The 13,682-nt window shown below is 46.0% G+C and overlaps 2 protein-coding genes across 2 annotated transcripts; both read right to left on the bottom strand.

The window, feature by feature from the left end:
• Nucleotides 1-237: 237 nt before the first annotated feature.
• Nucleotides 238-2,392, bottom strand: LOC121714277 (mucin-2-like). The gene is made up of 2 exons (XM_042099557.1): nucleotides 1,411-2,392; nucleotides 238-1,353 (listed from the first exon to the last, which is right to left on the bottom strand). Exons 1-2 carry the CDS (start codon nucleotides 2,253-2,255, stop codon nucleotides 345-347), a joined length of 1,854 nt encoding a protein of 617 aa, XP_041955491.1. The 5' UTR covers nucleotides 2,256-2,392; the 3' UTR covers nucleotides 238-344.
• A 6,389-nt stretch (nucleotides 2,393-8,781) lies between these two features.
• On the bottom strand, nucleotides 8,782-10,926 carry LOC121714274 (mucin-2-like). The gene is made up of 2 exons (XM_042099553.1): nucleotides 9,945-10,926; nucleotides 8,782-9,887 (listed from the first exon to the last, which is right to left on the bottom strand). The coding sequence occupies exons 1-2, from the start codon at nucleotides 10,787-10,789 to the stop codon at nucleotides 8,879-8,881; spliced, it is 1,854 nt and encodes a 617-aa protein (XP_041955487.1). The 5' UTR covers nucleotides 10,790-10,926; the 3' UTR covers nucleotides 8,782-8,878.
• Nucleotides 10,927-13,682: the final 2,756 nt, after the last annotated feature.

Genomic DNA, 13,682 nt, shown 5'->3' with positions numbered 1-13,682 from the left:
GAGATAGGTGGACAGGGAATGGAGATCTTGTCTAATAAGGGTACGTAGTCTCCCATCCACCTGGGAAGAGTCAGGTTCCCAGGTGGAGGGGAGAGTGAAGGGGACGGGCTCACGGTGGGGTTTGTGTTTAAAATGATCATGTAATTTCAAGCGTCTATGATAACCATGGATGTCCCTTCGCAGTCCCTCCCGGTCCTGGCTGGTAGGTGTAGGAATAAAAGAAAGACCTTTTTCTAGAAGTGCAGTTTGTACAGGGGAGAGAATAAGGGACTTGGACAAGTTAAGGATGAGGGAGTCAGTGTGAGGTGAAGTGTGATTCAGGGTGTGTGAGGGTGTGTCCTGATTTAGGGTCTGTGAAACGTTAAATTTAGTTGTGAGCACCAGAAGTGGAGGATTTTGGAAGCTACTTCTGGGGTCCAGTGGATGTGATCAAGTGTGGTGGAAAATTGATCTGCTGGAAGTGGTTGGAGGTGGGGGAGGTGGGTGGTGATGTAGCGGTTAATCTCGGTGAGATTGTACTTGTAGTGTGGGTGAATAGAGGGGGAAAAGTTGATGACCGGGACATAAATGTTGGCGTTGGGGAAAACTTTGGTGGCCAACTTAAACATTTTGTGAAGTTGTTTGTTGGTGGTGGCCTTAGCATTGTGCTCTCTGTTGTTAGTACCCACCGACAGGACTAACAGCTCAACGGCTTCTTGTGGGGAAGTTTTCTCCAGTAAACGGTTCATGTGGTTGGCTGTGGCACCTGGGTAGCTGTCTATCTGTATGTTGGGATATGGATGAGGGGGAATACGGGCCAGATTGGAATCGCCTATGAATAATATGGGTTTGTTAGGTCTGATGTGCCACTCCTGAAGTCTATTGTTGGACCATTTGTGATAGGTAGGAGAGAAGAGGGGGAGAGAGAGAAGTGGGACTGTAGGAGTCCGAAGAAGAGGGGGCCTAGGGGACAGGGGTTGTGTAGAGTGTGGTGTAGGTGAGGGTTTGTGTAGAGGTAGGGGGGAGGGAGTAGGAGCCCCAGACAGTTCTACACCTGTGGAGGTGGAGGGCTCAGCATTGGGTTTTGTAAGCTGGTTAGCTTTTTTGTTTCCCTTGCTCATCATCACCCTTGATGGTTTGGACTGTCCTGGGTCTACCCCTCCCACTTGGGTGGAACCTGGTGGAGAGAGACATGGTGTTATATCCTGTGGAACCAAATGTGTTATGAGGTGGTTAGCCTGGGTGGTGTTAGTGGTGGCCGTGTTAGGGCGTTGGGTGATTGTGGGCTGACTGTTATAAGTGTGAGTGACAAGGGCTGTAACCTGTATGGTGGGTCTGTTTTTGGGTGGTGTAAGGGTAGGGGAGACCGGGAGAGTGTCAGTAGGGTGGGTGTTAGTGGGTGTAGGGTTAGGGTTAGTAAGAGGGTTTGGGGTGTCAATGGGAGAAGTGTCTATGGGTGTGGGAGTAGTGGGGGGATTTTTGGTGTGGTGTTGTGCGTTCTGAGTGGTGTGTGTGGTGTTGGGTGGGTGTTGATGGTCATCAGTATCTGAGAGTGTATCTGTCAGGTCAGGTGTGTTGATGGTAAAAGTGACCTGCTGTAAGTCAATGGAAGTGGAGAGTGAAGGGATGGATGGGGTGGTAAGTGTAAGTGTGGGATGTGGCATAACTCCCAAGTCCTGTTTAGGAGGGGGAGTAGGGGCCCTAGTGGGTGCAGGAAGAGGAGGGAATTCAGTGAGAAAAGAGGGGTCAGAAGAGTGAGTGGGTGTGGGGGGGTCCCTAGGAGTGGGGGTAGTAGTCTGGTGAGGGGGGGTGGGGTGTGTTGGTGTTGTGTGGGGGGAAGACTGAGGGTTGAGAAGCCGTTGAACTGTCTGTAAGGTAGTGGGTGACAGGCGAGTATGGTACCTCTTTCTGGCCCAGCCACTGGCAATCTGAAATGCCAGTGTATTGAAAGGGGAAGGGGTGGAAGTCAGTAGTGTAAGTTGTGTGTTATAGTGTTCCAGAAGGATGTCCATGTTGTGTTGCATCCAGCCTGATGTGTTCTGGTTGAGTAGTGTGCGTGTATGTTGAGTGGGTAGTGCTGGTTTAATAAATTGTGTAAGTTTGGCTACTTGTCTGGTCATACCTGTGGGGAAGAGGCCTGTCTGGAGTGCATGTGAAATTATGTGTTGGTGGTGAGTGACTTGAATCAGTTTGAAGTAGTGTTTGGATTGTTGTCGGGTGAGGGGATCTGGAGGTTGTGTGAGAGGACGTGTGTAGGGTCTGTTGAATGAGGCCATGTTGTATGTGTAATGTAGTGAGTGAGTGGAAGTGAATGTATGGAAGTCAATGTATGGAGTTGTGTAGTGTAGGGAGAAGAAAAGAAAGAAAACAAAACCAAAAAACCAAAAATAAAAAATGGGGGGGGCAAATATGTTGGAGGGGGGGAAAAAAGAATGGGGGCAGCTGGCTAGAAAGGAGCAAAACGGTAAAAGCCAACCTTACAGAAATTAACCAACACTACAAACAAACAACTGAAAAGATAAAAGCCCTTACCTGTAGCGCAGACCTAGGTTCGCATACCTCATGCTTGTGTTGGGTTTGATGTTAAAGATCCACAGAGTAGTGTTCCAGATGGTAGATTGCTCAGGTTACCTCCAAAAGAGTGAGGTTGCAGTCCAAGTTCATGAAAGAGAGCACAGTCTTGACAGCCAGGTGTATAGCAAACAGTCCAGATATGTGCTAGCATGCTAATCCATGTGGTCAGGCAGGTGGATAGGGTAGTCCTCTTACAGTGTTTGTTAAAATTTAAAAGCCAATCTTTATTTCAAATAATTTAAAACCAATTGGATTAACTAGTAAGGAATAAAAGCAGAAATACCGTGTTGCTCCTTGGAAAACTCCTGACGTTTCGGATAACTAATCCTGCATCAGAGGAGAAAGTGCCTAGTGCTGGTGTGTTTGGTATTTCAGTTAGAAATGAGGGGGGGAGTTAGGAAGAGGAAGGGGTTTGTTTCTGGGAAGAAGGGTGTTGGTTGGATGTAGTGTGAGTCAATCTAAATGAGAGTATGTGGCTGTCTGTGATTGGGGCATTTGAAATTGGTCTGCAAATGGAGGGAAGCTAAGGTGGTTGGGAATTGTAGTTCTAAGTGTAAAAAGTGAAGTTGAGGTAGAGTGTAAAGGCTCTACTTAAGAGGTCCTCAGGGGTGTAATGGCTAAGAGGCCAGACTGGAAGGGAGAAGGGCACAGGTTCGAGGCCCGTCTGACCAACTGTGCAAGTAGCATTTATAAATAGGTTTTAAATAAATAAAATAAATAAAAGTAGTAAGAAGGTGAAAAAGGGTTAGAAGATAAAAGAGAGGACCTAAAGTGAAATACTAAGTAAAAGATGTTAGGGTATGTTTGACTAATATGGAGAGAGTAAAACAGAGTAAAGGGGAGGTTCCCTGGTGTAGTGGTAGGGGACTCGCTCCTGGACCCCAGAGTCACAGGCTCGAGTCCCACCAGGGAAGGGCACGGAGGAGTTTTTCTTAGAAGGAGCTAATCTTTCTAGTAGTAGAAAGTCTAAACAAAGAATAAAAGGGTTTAAAATCAAAGAATAAAGGAGACTCAGTAGAGTAGGGGGAAAGCATCTGCCCCTTGGCTGGAGGGTGGCAGGTTCAAATCCCAGTAGAGTCACTCCAAATTTTTGCATTTTTGAGGGGGTAAAGAAAAAAAGAAAAGAAACAGAAATCAAATTGCAATAGCCAGTGCCCCCATGGGAGAGTGGTTAGGGCAGTGGGCTGGGAGTCTGATGTGCTGGGTTCAAGACCCGGGTGTGGCCGGGCCAGAGGAGGACCAACCTGTCGGTGGGAGGAGAGCAGCCCCGGCTGGAGCTACGGTATGTGAAAGGTTGATATGGAGAAAAGAAGAAAGTGTGGTGGATCCAATGGCACTGGCTGGGTTAGGTTAGGGGAACATGATCTTTGGTGGAGTGGGTGACTGTGAGTGCACTGGCCGATTGGATCCAACCACACCAACAAGGAAGGGAATAGGGTATGAAAAGGTCAACTGTCTATAAATAAAAGAAGAAAAATAAATAAATAAATAAATAAACAACTCATAAAGGGTTAGGATAGGGGGTGGCTAGGATAAGGGGTGGGGGGCTGGAGGTTAGGTTGAGGGATGGGGGTTAGGTTGAGGGATGGGGGTTAGGTTAAGGGGTGGGGATTGGAGGTTTAGGGATGGGGGTTAGATTTAGGAGTAAGGGTTGGGTTTAGGGATAGGGGCTGGGGTTGGCCTAAGGGTTGGGGTTAGGTTAAGGGGCTGGGGTTGGAATGTAGCCAAGTGGCTGGGGGTTAGGTTAAGGGGTGGGGGATAAGGGTTAGGTTTAGGAATGGGGGTTAGGTTAAGGGGTGGGGGTTGGGTTTAGGGATAGGGGTTGGGGTTTGGGCCAAGCAGCTGGGCGGGGTTAAAACTAGGGAATGGGGCTAAAAGAAAAAGAATAAAGCAAGTGCAAAAATTGGGGCTGGGAGTAAGGGATAGACTAAGACCAGGAAAAGTGCTATAAGTGCTAGAAATCAAAAAGTGCTATAAGTGCTAAAAATCAAAAGTGTAAAATTCATGAAAGAAACCACGACACTGCAGAAATAAAAGGTAAAGACATCTAAATTGTGTAAAGTGAAAATGAATAATAAAAAGTAAAAGTCCTGGGTTAGTCTAGGGGGAGTGGAAAAGATGGGGTGAACTGGGGTGGAGAACTTAATGGACTAAAAAGAGGGGGGGGGGAAAGTAATACAAAGGGATAAATAACAGATTTTATATAAATAAATAAATAAATAGGACAGGACCTGGGAGAAAAGGGGAAGGAAAGATGTAGCTTTATTGAGAAACAGAAGGAAACAGAGGAGTGGATTAATTGAGACCAAGGGGGAAGAAAGTGTGAAGTTTATTTATCCAGCTCCGTTCTGCTCGTTGCCTCTGTGCTCGGGTCCAGCCGGGGTTGCTCTCGAGACCACAAATGCCAAGGTGTGCAGTGCTGTGTTGCTGGAAATGTGTAACTATATGGGTGGTGCGTGAGTTCCTAGAAATGGTGTATAGATGTTGTTTGAGTCTGGTTTTGATTGAGTGACCTGTTTCTCCTATATACTGTAAGTGACATTTATTGCATGTGATGATGTAGACAGCATTTGTGGTGTCTAGTGAGAGGGGTGTGTTAGGGGCAGAAAGGTGTGAGTGAAGGTTAGTGATGAAGTGTTGTGGTTTGAAGAAGGAGTCCTGTGGTGATGGCTTAAGTGGGGGCTTCCTAGAGAAACGTGATCTAATGAGGAGGTCTTGAAGGTTTTTGTTTTTACGGAAGGCTGAGATGAGTCTGTGATGTTGGAAGTGAGTGTGGGAGGACTGAAAGTGAGTGAAGTGTTGTTTGAGAGTGTGGTGCAAATGTGTGGTGGGTTGTGAAAAGGTAGTGACTAGTGGAATGAAAGGTGTGGCAGTGGGGTTGGGGTCGGGAGTGGGGTTGGGGGGGGCCATTATGGTGGGAGGAGAATTAGTGTCTGAGCGAGTGGGAGCAAGAAGGGTCAGGGTGTCTGTTTTAATTTTCCTTAACCCTCTAGGCGCCACAGGCGACTATAGTCGACAAGATGCGGTACTGAATAAAACGGCCGATTTAGTCAAATAGGGTGTCATATTTCGTTCGACTTCCACTCCACTAGATGGCAGACATGTCATACGTCATCCCCGAGTCGAAAAAAGGACACGCTTTAATCAAAACTTTCTAGCTACAGCGCATTGAATCAGTGTATGAAATACCGGAGCTAGTGTGCGTGTGAGCCACTTTGTCAGAGCGATATTGTCAACGTCAGCGAGTATTTGCATTAGATTATCGTCTAATGGCATCAAAAAAGTTTACCTGAAATGAAGTGTTGGGTCTTCTATTCGCGGACCCTGATTCTGAAGGGGAATATCTGCCTTCAGAAAATGACGGTGATTCGTTTAGTGAGGCTTCAGATGCGTCCCTGCCTTGCAATGATGCAGCTGGACAAAGTGAGAGTTTACTCCATAGTTTAGCTTACACCAAGCACAAACGTTGAATCGTTTGCCCAATGTCACTGGTGGGAATAATGTTTCACAGGTTCGGAGTGTTCATCGGGAAGTTAGCAGGGTGTTAGTGGTGTGGCGAACGAGGCTGGAGGTAGCCTAATATCCATAGCGCTAGCTTCTGTCTTCTGAACGTGTGCCTCTCCACAATCGCGGCGACAGTAACGTGGTGGAGCCTTTGTCTAATGCCACTGGGTATGTTAGACGAGGTCGAAGTGCTCATAGGACAGTTAGGGGGGAACGTAGTGGCAGTGTGGGGAGTCGCAATGAGAATGACAGTAGGCCTAGTCCGAGCTGCGCAAATTCTCTCCACTCGGCGCGCGCGAGGCAGATCTGGCCATGCTGCTCGCATGGTGGAGGTGGTGACACGCTCTCTCCCTCTCCCACACACACACACACACACACATTAGGTCATGCATAGTCTATCACAAGATGATGGGAATGCCGGCCCGATAGGGATAGGGAGTCATTATCTCTACAGCAAAAGGCCTGCTACATAAAAAAAAAAAAAGTCAGCCATTTAGTAATGATTTACACTGTTGATTTGCTATCTACTTCCCTGATCATTTAGGACATACAGTACACTATGTGTTCCTTTTTGTGTGTTCATGTCCTTGTGATGTGTGTGTCTTTGTCAGCTAAGAAAAAAAACAAAAAAACATCAACAAAAAGAAAAAAAATACTAACATTGTCTCTTGTCTTGTCTCGTCATCTCACTCCTGATCTGTGCCTTGCCGTGGCAAATGAGCTTTTGAACTAAACAGGTCTTGTCTACTTGTGTTTGTGTGTCATCTGAATAATATATATGTGCCCCATACATGGAATCAGAGTGCCTACTGTATGTAGTAAATGGAAAATCTCTACAGCAAAAGGCCAGTCTACCGCTACATGCATTTGGTTTGTTTCTGCCATTTATTAGTAATGATTTACACAGTTTGTTCACTACTTACTATTTACCTGAGCATTCAGTATTGTGCAATATAGCATTCAGAAGGTGAGGGACATTTTGGGGGGAAAGAAGTGGTGCATTTATCATTCAAACATGCAACTTTTCATGAAAATTCTATAATCCAAGATGGCCGCCACCATATGACGTCATAATATGCAAATTAGATATAAACATTTAATCTCTACATACACTTTGGGTCCTCCTTAATATTTCTCTAATTTACAGAAAGTCTCTATCTCTTATCACTTTTAAGATATAGCCTTTTGAAATGAAGATGTCAAAATTGATCGTTTCGGAAAAAAACCTCTGGCGCCTAAAGGGTTAAAAATCTTTTTGAGTATCCACGGGGGCGGAGGGCTCTAAAGAGAATTTCTATCGCTTCCTGGAGGTCTGTGGGAAAAGTGCAGATACGGTGGAAACGAATGATTTGAGATTTAATGATGCCTCGGAAAGTGTGTTTGGGATGGTAACTGGATTTATGCAAAAGTGCGTGCGTATCAGTGGGTTTGAAGAAAATTTTAGTACTGAGGGAACTATGTGTTGGAGTGGATGGTGTAAGAAAAAGTGTAGTGTCCAGGAAATTGACTGAGTGAAGGTCAATTGTGGATTTCAGTTTAATTGTAGTGTGGTGCGTGTTGAGTATGTTCATAAAGTCAGTGAATTGGTCTAGTGTGTGAGTCCAGGCGCCGATGATATCATCCAGGAAGCGATAGAAAAAGAGGGGTTTCAGGGGACATTTGGCTAAGGCTTCTTGCTCCCACTCGCTCATAAAGATGTTGGCATATGCGGGGGCGAATCTCTGGCCCATGGCAGTTCCATGGATTTGTAAAAACAGTTTGTCGTCGAATTCAAAGTCGTTATGGGTTAAGCAGATTTCTAAAAGTTGAAGTAAAGTATTGTCTGGGCGTGTGGGATCTGGAAATTGAGTAAACTTGTGCTGTACTGCTTGAAGGCCTGAGATGGTGTCTATGTTTGTATAGAGACTGTCAACATCGATGGTGAACAGGTAAGTATGGTTGGGAACTGCCATGGGCCGGATTTTATGTATGAAATCATATGTGTCTTGTATGTATGTGGGGTGTTTAGTGGAGAGGGGATTAAGAAAGTGATCTATGAAAAAAGAAATGTTGTAAGTGGTGGAACTACAATCTGACACTATAGGTCTACCAGGAGGGACTGCGAAGGGAATTGTCCATGAGTCAGGTGGCTTGTGGATTTTGGGGAGAAGATAAAAGGCACGGGGTCTGGGTTGGTCTGGTCCGATCAGGAAATCAAATTGTTTTTTGGTTATGGAATGATTGGTATATAGTGAGAGGACCAGATTGCGAACTTTTTCTTGTGCTTTGGGTTGAAGGGATTGAGTGATGGGTTTGTAATGGAGTGGGTTGGAAAGTTGCCTGTTGGCTTCTAGGAGGTATTGGTGAGTGTCTAGAATAACTATTTTGGAACCCTTGTCGGCTGGTTTAATGATGATGTTTGGGTTGTGGCAAAGTTGGAAAATTGCTCTTTTTTCTGCTGGGGAGATGTTGGGGTGGCTGGAGTCAAAAGGGCGGGAGAGATAGGTGGACAGGGAATGGAGATCTTGTCTAATAAGGGTACGTAGTCTCCCATCCACCTGGGAAGAGTCAGGTTCCCAGGTGGAGGGGAGAGTGAAGGGGACGGGCTCACGGTGGGGTTTGTGTTTAAAATGATCATGTAATTTCAAGCGTCTATGATAACCATGGATGTCCCTTCGCAGTCCCTCCCGGTCCTGGCTGGTAGGTGTAGGAATAAAAGAAAGACCTTTTTCTAGAAGTGCAGTTTGTACAGGGGAGAGAATAAGGGACTTGGACAAGTTAAGGATGAGGGAGTCAGTGTGAGGTGAAGTGTGATTCAGGGTGTGTGAGGGTGTGTCCTGATTTAGGGTCTGTGAAACGTTAAATTTAGTTGTGAGCACCAGAAGTGGAGGATTTTGGAAGCTACTTCTGGGGTCCAGTGGATGTGATCAAGTGTGGTGGAAAATTGATCTGCTGGAAGTGGTTGGAGGTGGGGGAGGTGGGTGGTGATGTAGCGGTTAATCTCGGTGAGATTGTACTTGTAGTGTGGGTGAATAGAGGGGGAAAAGTTGATGACCGGGACATAAATGTTGGCGTTGGGGAAAACTTTGGTGGCCAACTTAAACATTTTGTGAAGTTGTTTGTTGGTGGTGGCCTTAGCATTGTGCTCTCTGTTGTTAGTACCCACCGACAGGACTAACAGCTCAACGGCTTCTTGTGGGGAAGTTTTCTCCAGTAAACGGTTCATGTGGTTGGCTGTGGCACCTGGGTAGCTGTCTATCTGTATGTTGGGATATGGATGAGGGGGAATACGGGCCAGATTGGAATCGCCTATGAATAATATGGGTTTGTTAGGTCTGATGTGCCACTCCTGAAGTCTATTGTTGGACCATTTGTGATAGGTAGGAGAGAAGAGGGGGAGAGAGAGAAGTGGGACTGTAGGAGTCCGAAGAAGAGGGGGCCTAGGGGACAGGGGTTGTGTAGAGTGTGGTGTAGGTGAGGGTTTGTGTAGAGGTAGGGGGGAGGGAGTAGGAGCCCCAGACAGTTCTACACCTGTGGAGGTGGAGGGCTCAGCATTGGGTTTTGTAAGCTGGTTAGCTTTTTTGTTTCCCTTGCTCATCATCACCCTTGATGGTTTGGACTGTCCTGGGTCTACCCCTCCCACTTGGGTGGAACCTGGTGGAGAGAGACATGGTGTTATATCCTGTGGAACCAAATGTGTTATGAGGTGGTTAGCCTGGGTGGTGTTAGTGGTGGCCGTGTTAGGGCGTTGGGTGATTGTGGGCTGACTGTTATAAGTGTGAGTGACAAGGGCTGTAACCTGTATGGTGGGTCTGTTTTTGGGTGGTGTAAGGGTAGGGGAGACCGGGAGAGTGTCAGTAGGGTGGGTGTTAGTGGGTGTAGGGTTAGGGTTAGTAAGAGGGTTTGGGGTGTCAATGGGAGAAGTGTCTATGGGTGTGGGAGTAGTGGGGGGATTTTTGGTGTGGTGTTGTGCGTTCTGAGTGGTGTGTGTGGTGTTGGGTGGGTGTTGATGGTCATCAGTATCTGAGAGTGTATCTGTCAGGTCAGGTGTGTTGATGGTAAAAGTGACCTGCTGTAAGTCAATGGAAGTGGAGAGTGAAGGGATGGATGGGGTGGTAAGTGTAAGTGTGGGATGTGGCATAACTCCCAAGTCCTGTTTAGGAGGGGGAGTAGGGGCCCTAGTGGGTGCAGGAAGAGGAGGGAATTCAGTGAGAAAAGAGGGGTCAGAAGAGTGAGTGGGTGTGGGGGGGTCCCTAGGAGTGGGGGTAGTAGTCTGGTGAGGGGGGGTGGGGTGTGTTGGTGTTGTGTGGGGGGAAGACTGAGGGTTGAGAAGCCGTTGAACTGTCTGTAAGGTAGTGGGTGACAGGCGAGTATGGTACCTCTTTCTGGCCCAGCCACTGGCAATCTGAAATGCCAGTGTATTGAAAGGGGAAGGGGTGGAAGTCAGTAGTGTAAGTTGTGTGTTATAGTGTTCCAGAAGGATGTCCATGTTGTGTTGCATCCAGCCTGATGTGTTCTGGTTGAGTAGTGTGCGTGTATGTTGAGTGGGTAGTGCTGGTTTAATAAATTGTGTAAGTTTGGCTACTTGTCTGGTCATACCTGTGGGGAAGAGGCCTGTCTGGAGTGCATGTGAAATTATGTGTTGGTGGTGAGTGACTTGAATCAGTTTGAAGTAGTGTTTGGATTGTTGTCGGGTGAGGGGATCTGGAGGTTGTGTGAGAGGACGTGTGTAGGGTCTGTTGAATGAGGCCATGTTGTATGTGTAATGTAGTGAGTGAGTGGAAGTGAATGTATGGAAGTCAATGTATGGAGTTGTGTAGTGTAGGGAGAAGAAAAGAAAGAAAACAAAACCAAAAAACCAAAAATAAAAAATGGGGGGGGCAAATATGTTGGAGGGGGGGAAAAAAGAATGGGGGCAGCTGGCTAGAAAGGAGCAAAACGGTAAAAGCCAACCTTACAGAAATTAACCAACACTACAAACAAACAACTGAAAAGATAAAAGCCCTTACCTGTAGCGCAGACCTAGGTTCGCATACCTCATGCTTGTGTTGGGTTTGATGTTAAAGATCCACAGAGTAGTGTTCCAGATGGTAGATTGCTCAGGTTACCTCCAAAAGAGTGAGGTTGCAGTCCAAGTTCATGAAAGAGAGCACAGTCTTGACAGCCAGGTGTATAGCAAACAGTCCAGATATGTGCTAGCATGCTAATCCATGTGGTCAGGCAGGTGGATAGGGTAGTCCTCTTACAGTGTTTGTTAAAATTTAAAAGCCAATCTTTATTTCAAATAATTTAAAACCAATTGGATTAACTAGTAAGGAATAAAAGCAGAAATACCGTGTTGCTCCTTGGAAAACTCCTGACGTTTCGGATAACTAATCCTGCATCAGAGGAGAAAGTGCCTAGTGCTGGTGTGTTTGGTATTTCAGTTAGAAATGAGGGGGGGAGTTAGGAAGAGGAAGGGGTTTGTTTCTGGGAAGAAGGGTGTTGGTTGGATGTAGTGTGAGTCAATCTAAATGAGAGTATGTGGCTGTCTGTGATTGGGGCATTTGAAATTGGTCTGCAAATGGAGGGAAGCTAAGGTGGTTGGGAATTGTAGTTCTAAGTGTAAAAAGTGAAGTTGAGGTAGAGTGTAAAGGCTCTACTTAAGAGGTCCTCAGGGGTGTAATGGCTAAGAGGCCAGACTGGAAGGGAGAAGGGCACAGGTTCGAGGCCCGTCTGACCAACTGTGCAAGTAGCATTTATAAATAGGTTTTAAATAAATAAAATAAATAAAAGTAGTAAGAAGGTGAAAAAGGGTTAGAAGATAAAAGAGAGGACCTAAAGTGAAATACTAAGTAAAAGATGTTAGGGTATGTTTGACTAATATGGAGAGAGTAAAACAGAGTAAAGGGGAGGTTCCCTGGTGTAGTGGTAGGGGACTCGCTCCTGGACCCCAGAGTCACAGGCTCGAGTCCCACCAGGGAAGGGCACGGAGGAGTTTTTCTTAGAAGGAGCTAATCTTTCTAGTAGTAGAAAGTCTAAACAAAGAATAAAAGGGTTTAAAATCAAAGAATAAAGGAGACTCAGTAGAGTAGGGGGAAAGCATCTGCCCCTTGGCTGGAGGGTGGCAGGTTCAAATCCCAGTAGAGTCACTCCAAATTTTTGCATTTTTGAGGGGGTAAAGAAAAAAAGAAAAGAAACAGAAATCAAATTGCAATAGCCAGTGCCCCCATGGGAGAGTGGTTAGGGCAGTGGGCTGGGAGTCTGATGTGCTGGGTTCAAGACCCGGGTGTGGCCGGGCCAGAGGAGGACCAACCTGTCGGTGGGAGGAGAGCAGCCCCGGCTGGAGCTACGGTATGTGAAAGGTTGATATGGAGAAAAGAAGAAAGTGTGGTGGATCCAATGGCACTGGCTGGGTTAGGTTAGGGGAACATGATCTTTGGTGGAGTGGGTGACTGTGAGTGCACTGGCCGATTGGATCCAACCACACCAACAAGGAAGGGAATAGGGTATGAAAAGGTCAACTGTCTATAAATAAAAGAAGAAAAATAAATAAATAAATAAATAAACAACTCATAAAGGGTTAGGATAGGGGGTGGCTAGGATAAGGGGTGGGGGGCTGGAGGTTAGGTTGAGGGATGGGGGTTAGGTTGAGGGATGGGGGTTAGGTTAAGGGGTGGGGATTGGAGGTTTAGGGATGGGGGTTAGATTTAGGAGTAAGGGTTGGGTTTAGGGATAGGGGCTGGGGTTGGCCTAAGGGTTGGGGTTAGGTTAAGGGGCTGGGGTTGGAATGTAGCCAAGTGGCTGGGGGTTAGGTTAAGGGGTGGGGGATAAGGGTTAGGTTTAGGAATGGGGGTTAGGTTAAGGGGTGGGGGTTGGGTTTAGGGATAGGGGTTGGGGTTTGGGCCAAGCAGCTGGGCGGGGTTAAAACTAGGGAATGGGGCTAAAAGAAAAAGAATAAAGCAAGTGCAAAAATTGGGGCTGGGAGTAAGGGATAGACTAAGACCAGGAAAAGTGCTATAAGTGCTAGAAATCAAAAAGTGCTATAAGTGCTAAAAATCAAAAGTGTAAAATTCATGAAAGAAACCACGACACTGCAGAAATAAAAGGTAAAGACATCTAAATTGTGTAAAGTGAAAATGAATAATAAAAAGTAAAAGTCCTGGGTTAGTCTAGGGGGAGTGGAAAAGATGGGGTGAACTGGGGTGGAGAACTTAATGGACTAAAAAGAGGGGGGGGGGGAAAGTAATACAAAGGGATAAATAACAGATTTTATATAAATAAATAAATAAATAGGACAGGACCTGGGAGAAAAGGGGAAGGAAAGATGTAGCTTTATTGAGAAACAGAAGGAAACAGAGGAGTGGATTAATTGAGACCAAGGGGGAAGAAAGTGTGAAGTTTATTTATCCAGCTCCGTTCTGCTCGTTGCCTCTGTGCTCGGGTTAGGGTTAGGGTTAGGTTAGGGGAACATGATATTTAGTGGAGTGGGTGACTGTGAATGCACTGGCCGATTGGATCCAACCACACCAACAAGGAGGGGAATAGGGTATGAAAGGTCAACTGTCTATAAAATAATATAAATATGAAAATTATTTAATTAAGAAATAAGTAAATTTAGAAAAGGGAAAGAAAGAAAATAAATAAATAAATAAATAAACAACTCA

The sequence above is a fragment of the Alosa sapidissima genome, chromosome 7 (genome assembly GCF_018492685.1).
Source record: "Alosa sapidissima isolate fAloSap1 chromosome 7, fAloSap1.pri, whole genome shotgun sequence".
Classification (NCBI taxonomy): Eukaryota; Metazoa; Chordata; class Actinopteri; order Clupeiformes; family Clupeidae; genus Alosa; species Alosa sapidissima.
The sequence above is the reverse complement of the archived record's forward strand: the minus strand, read 5'-3'. Positions and strand labels throughout refer to the sequence as shown.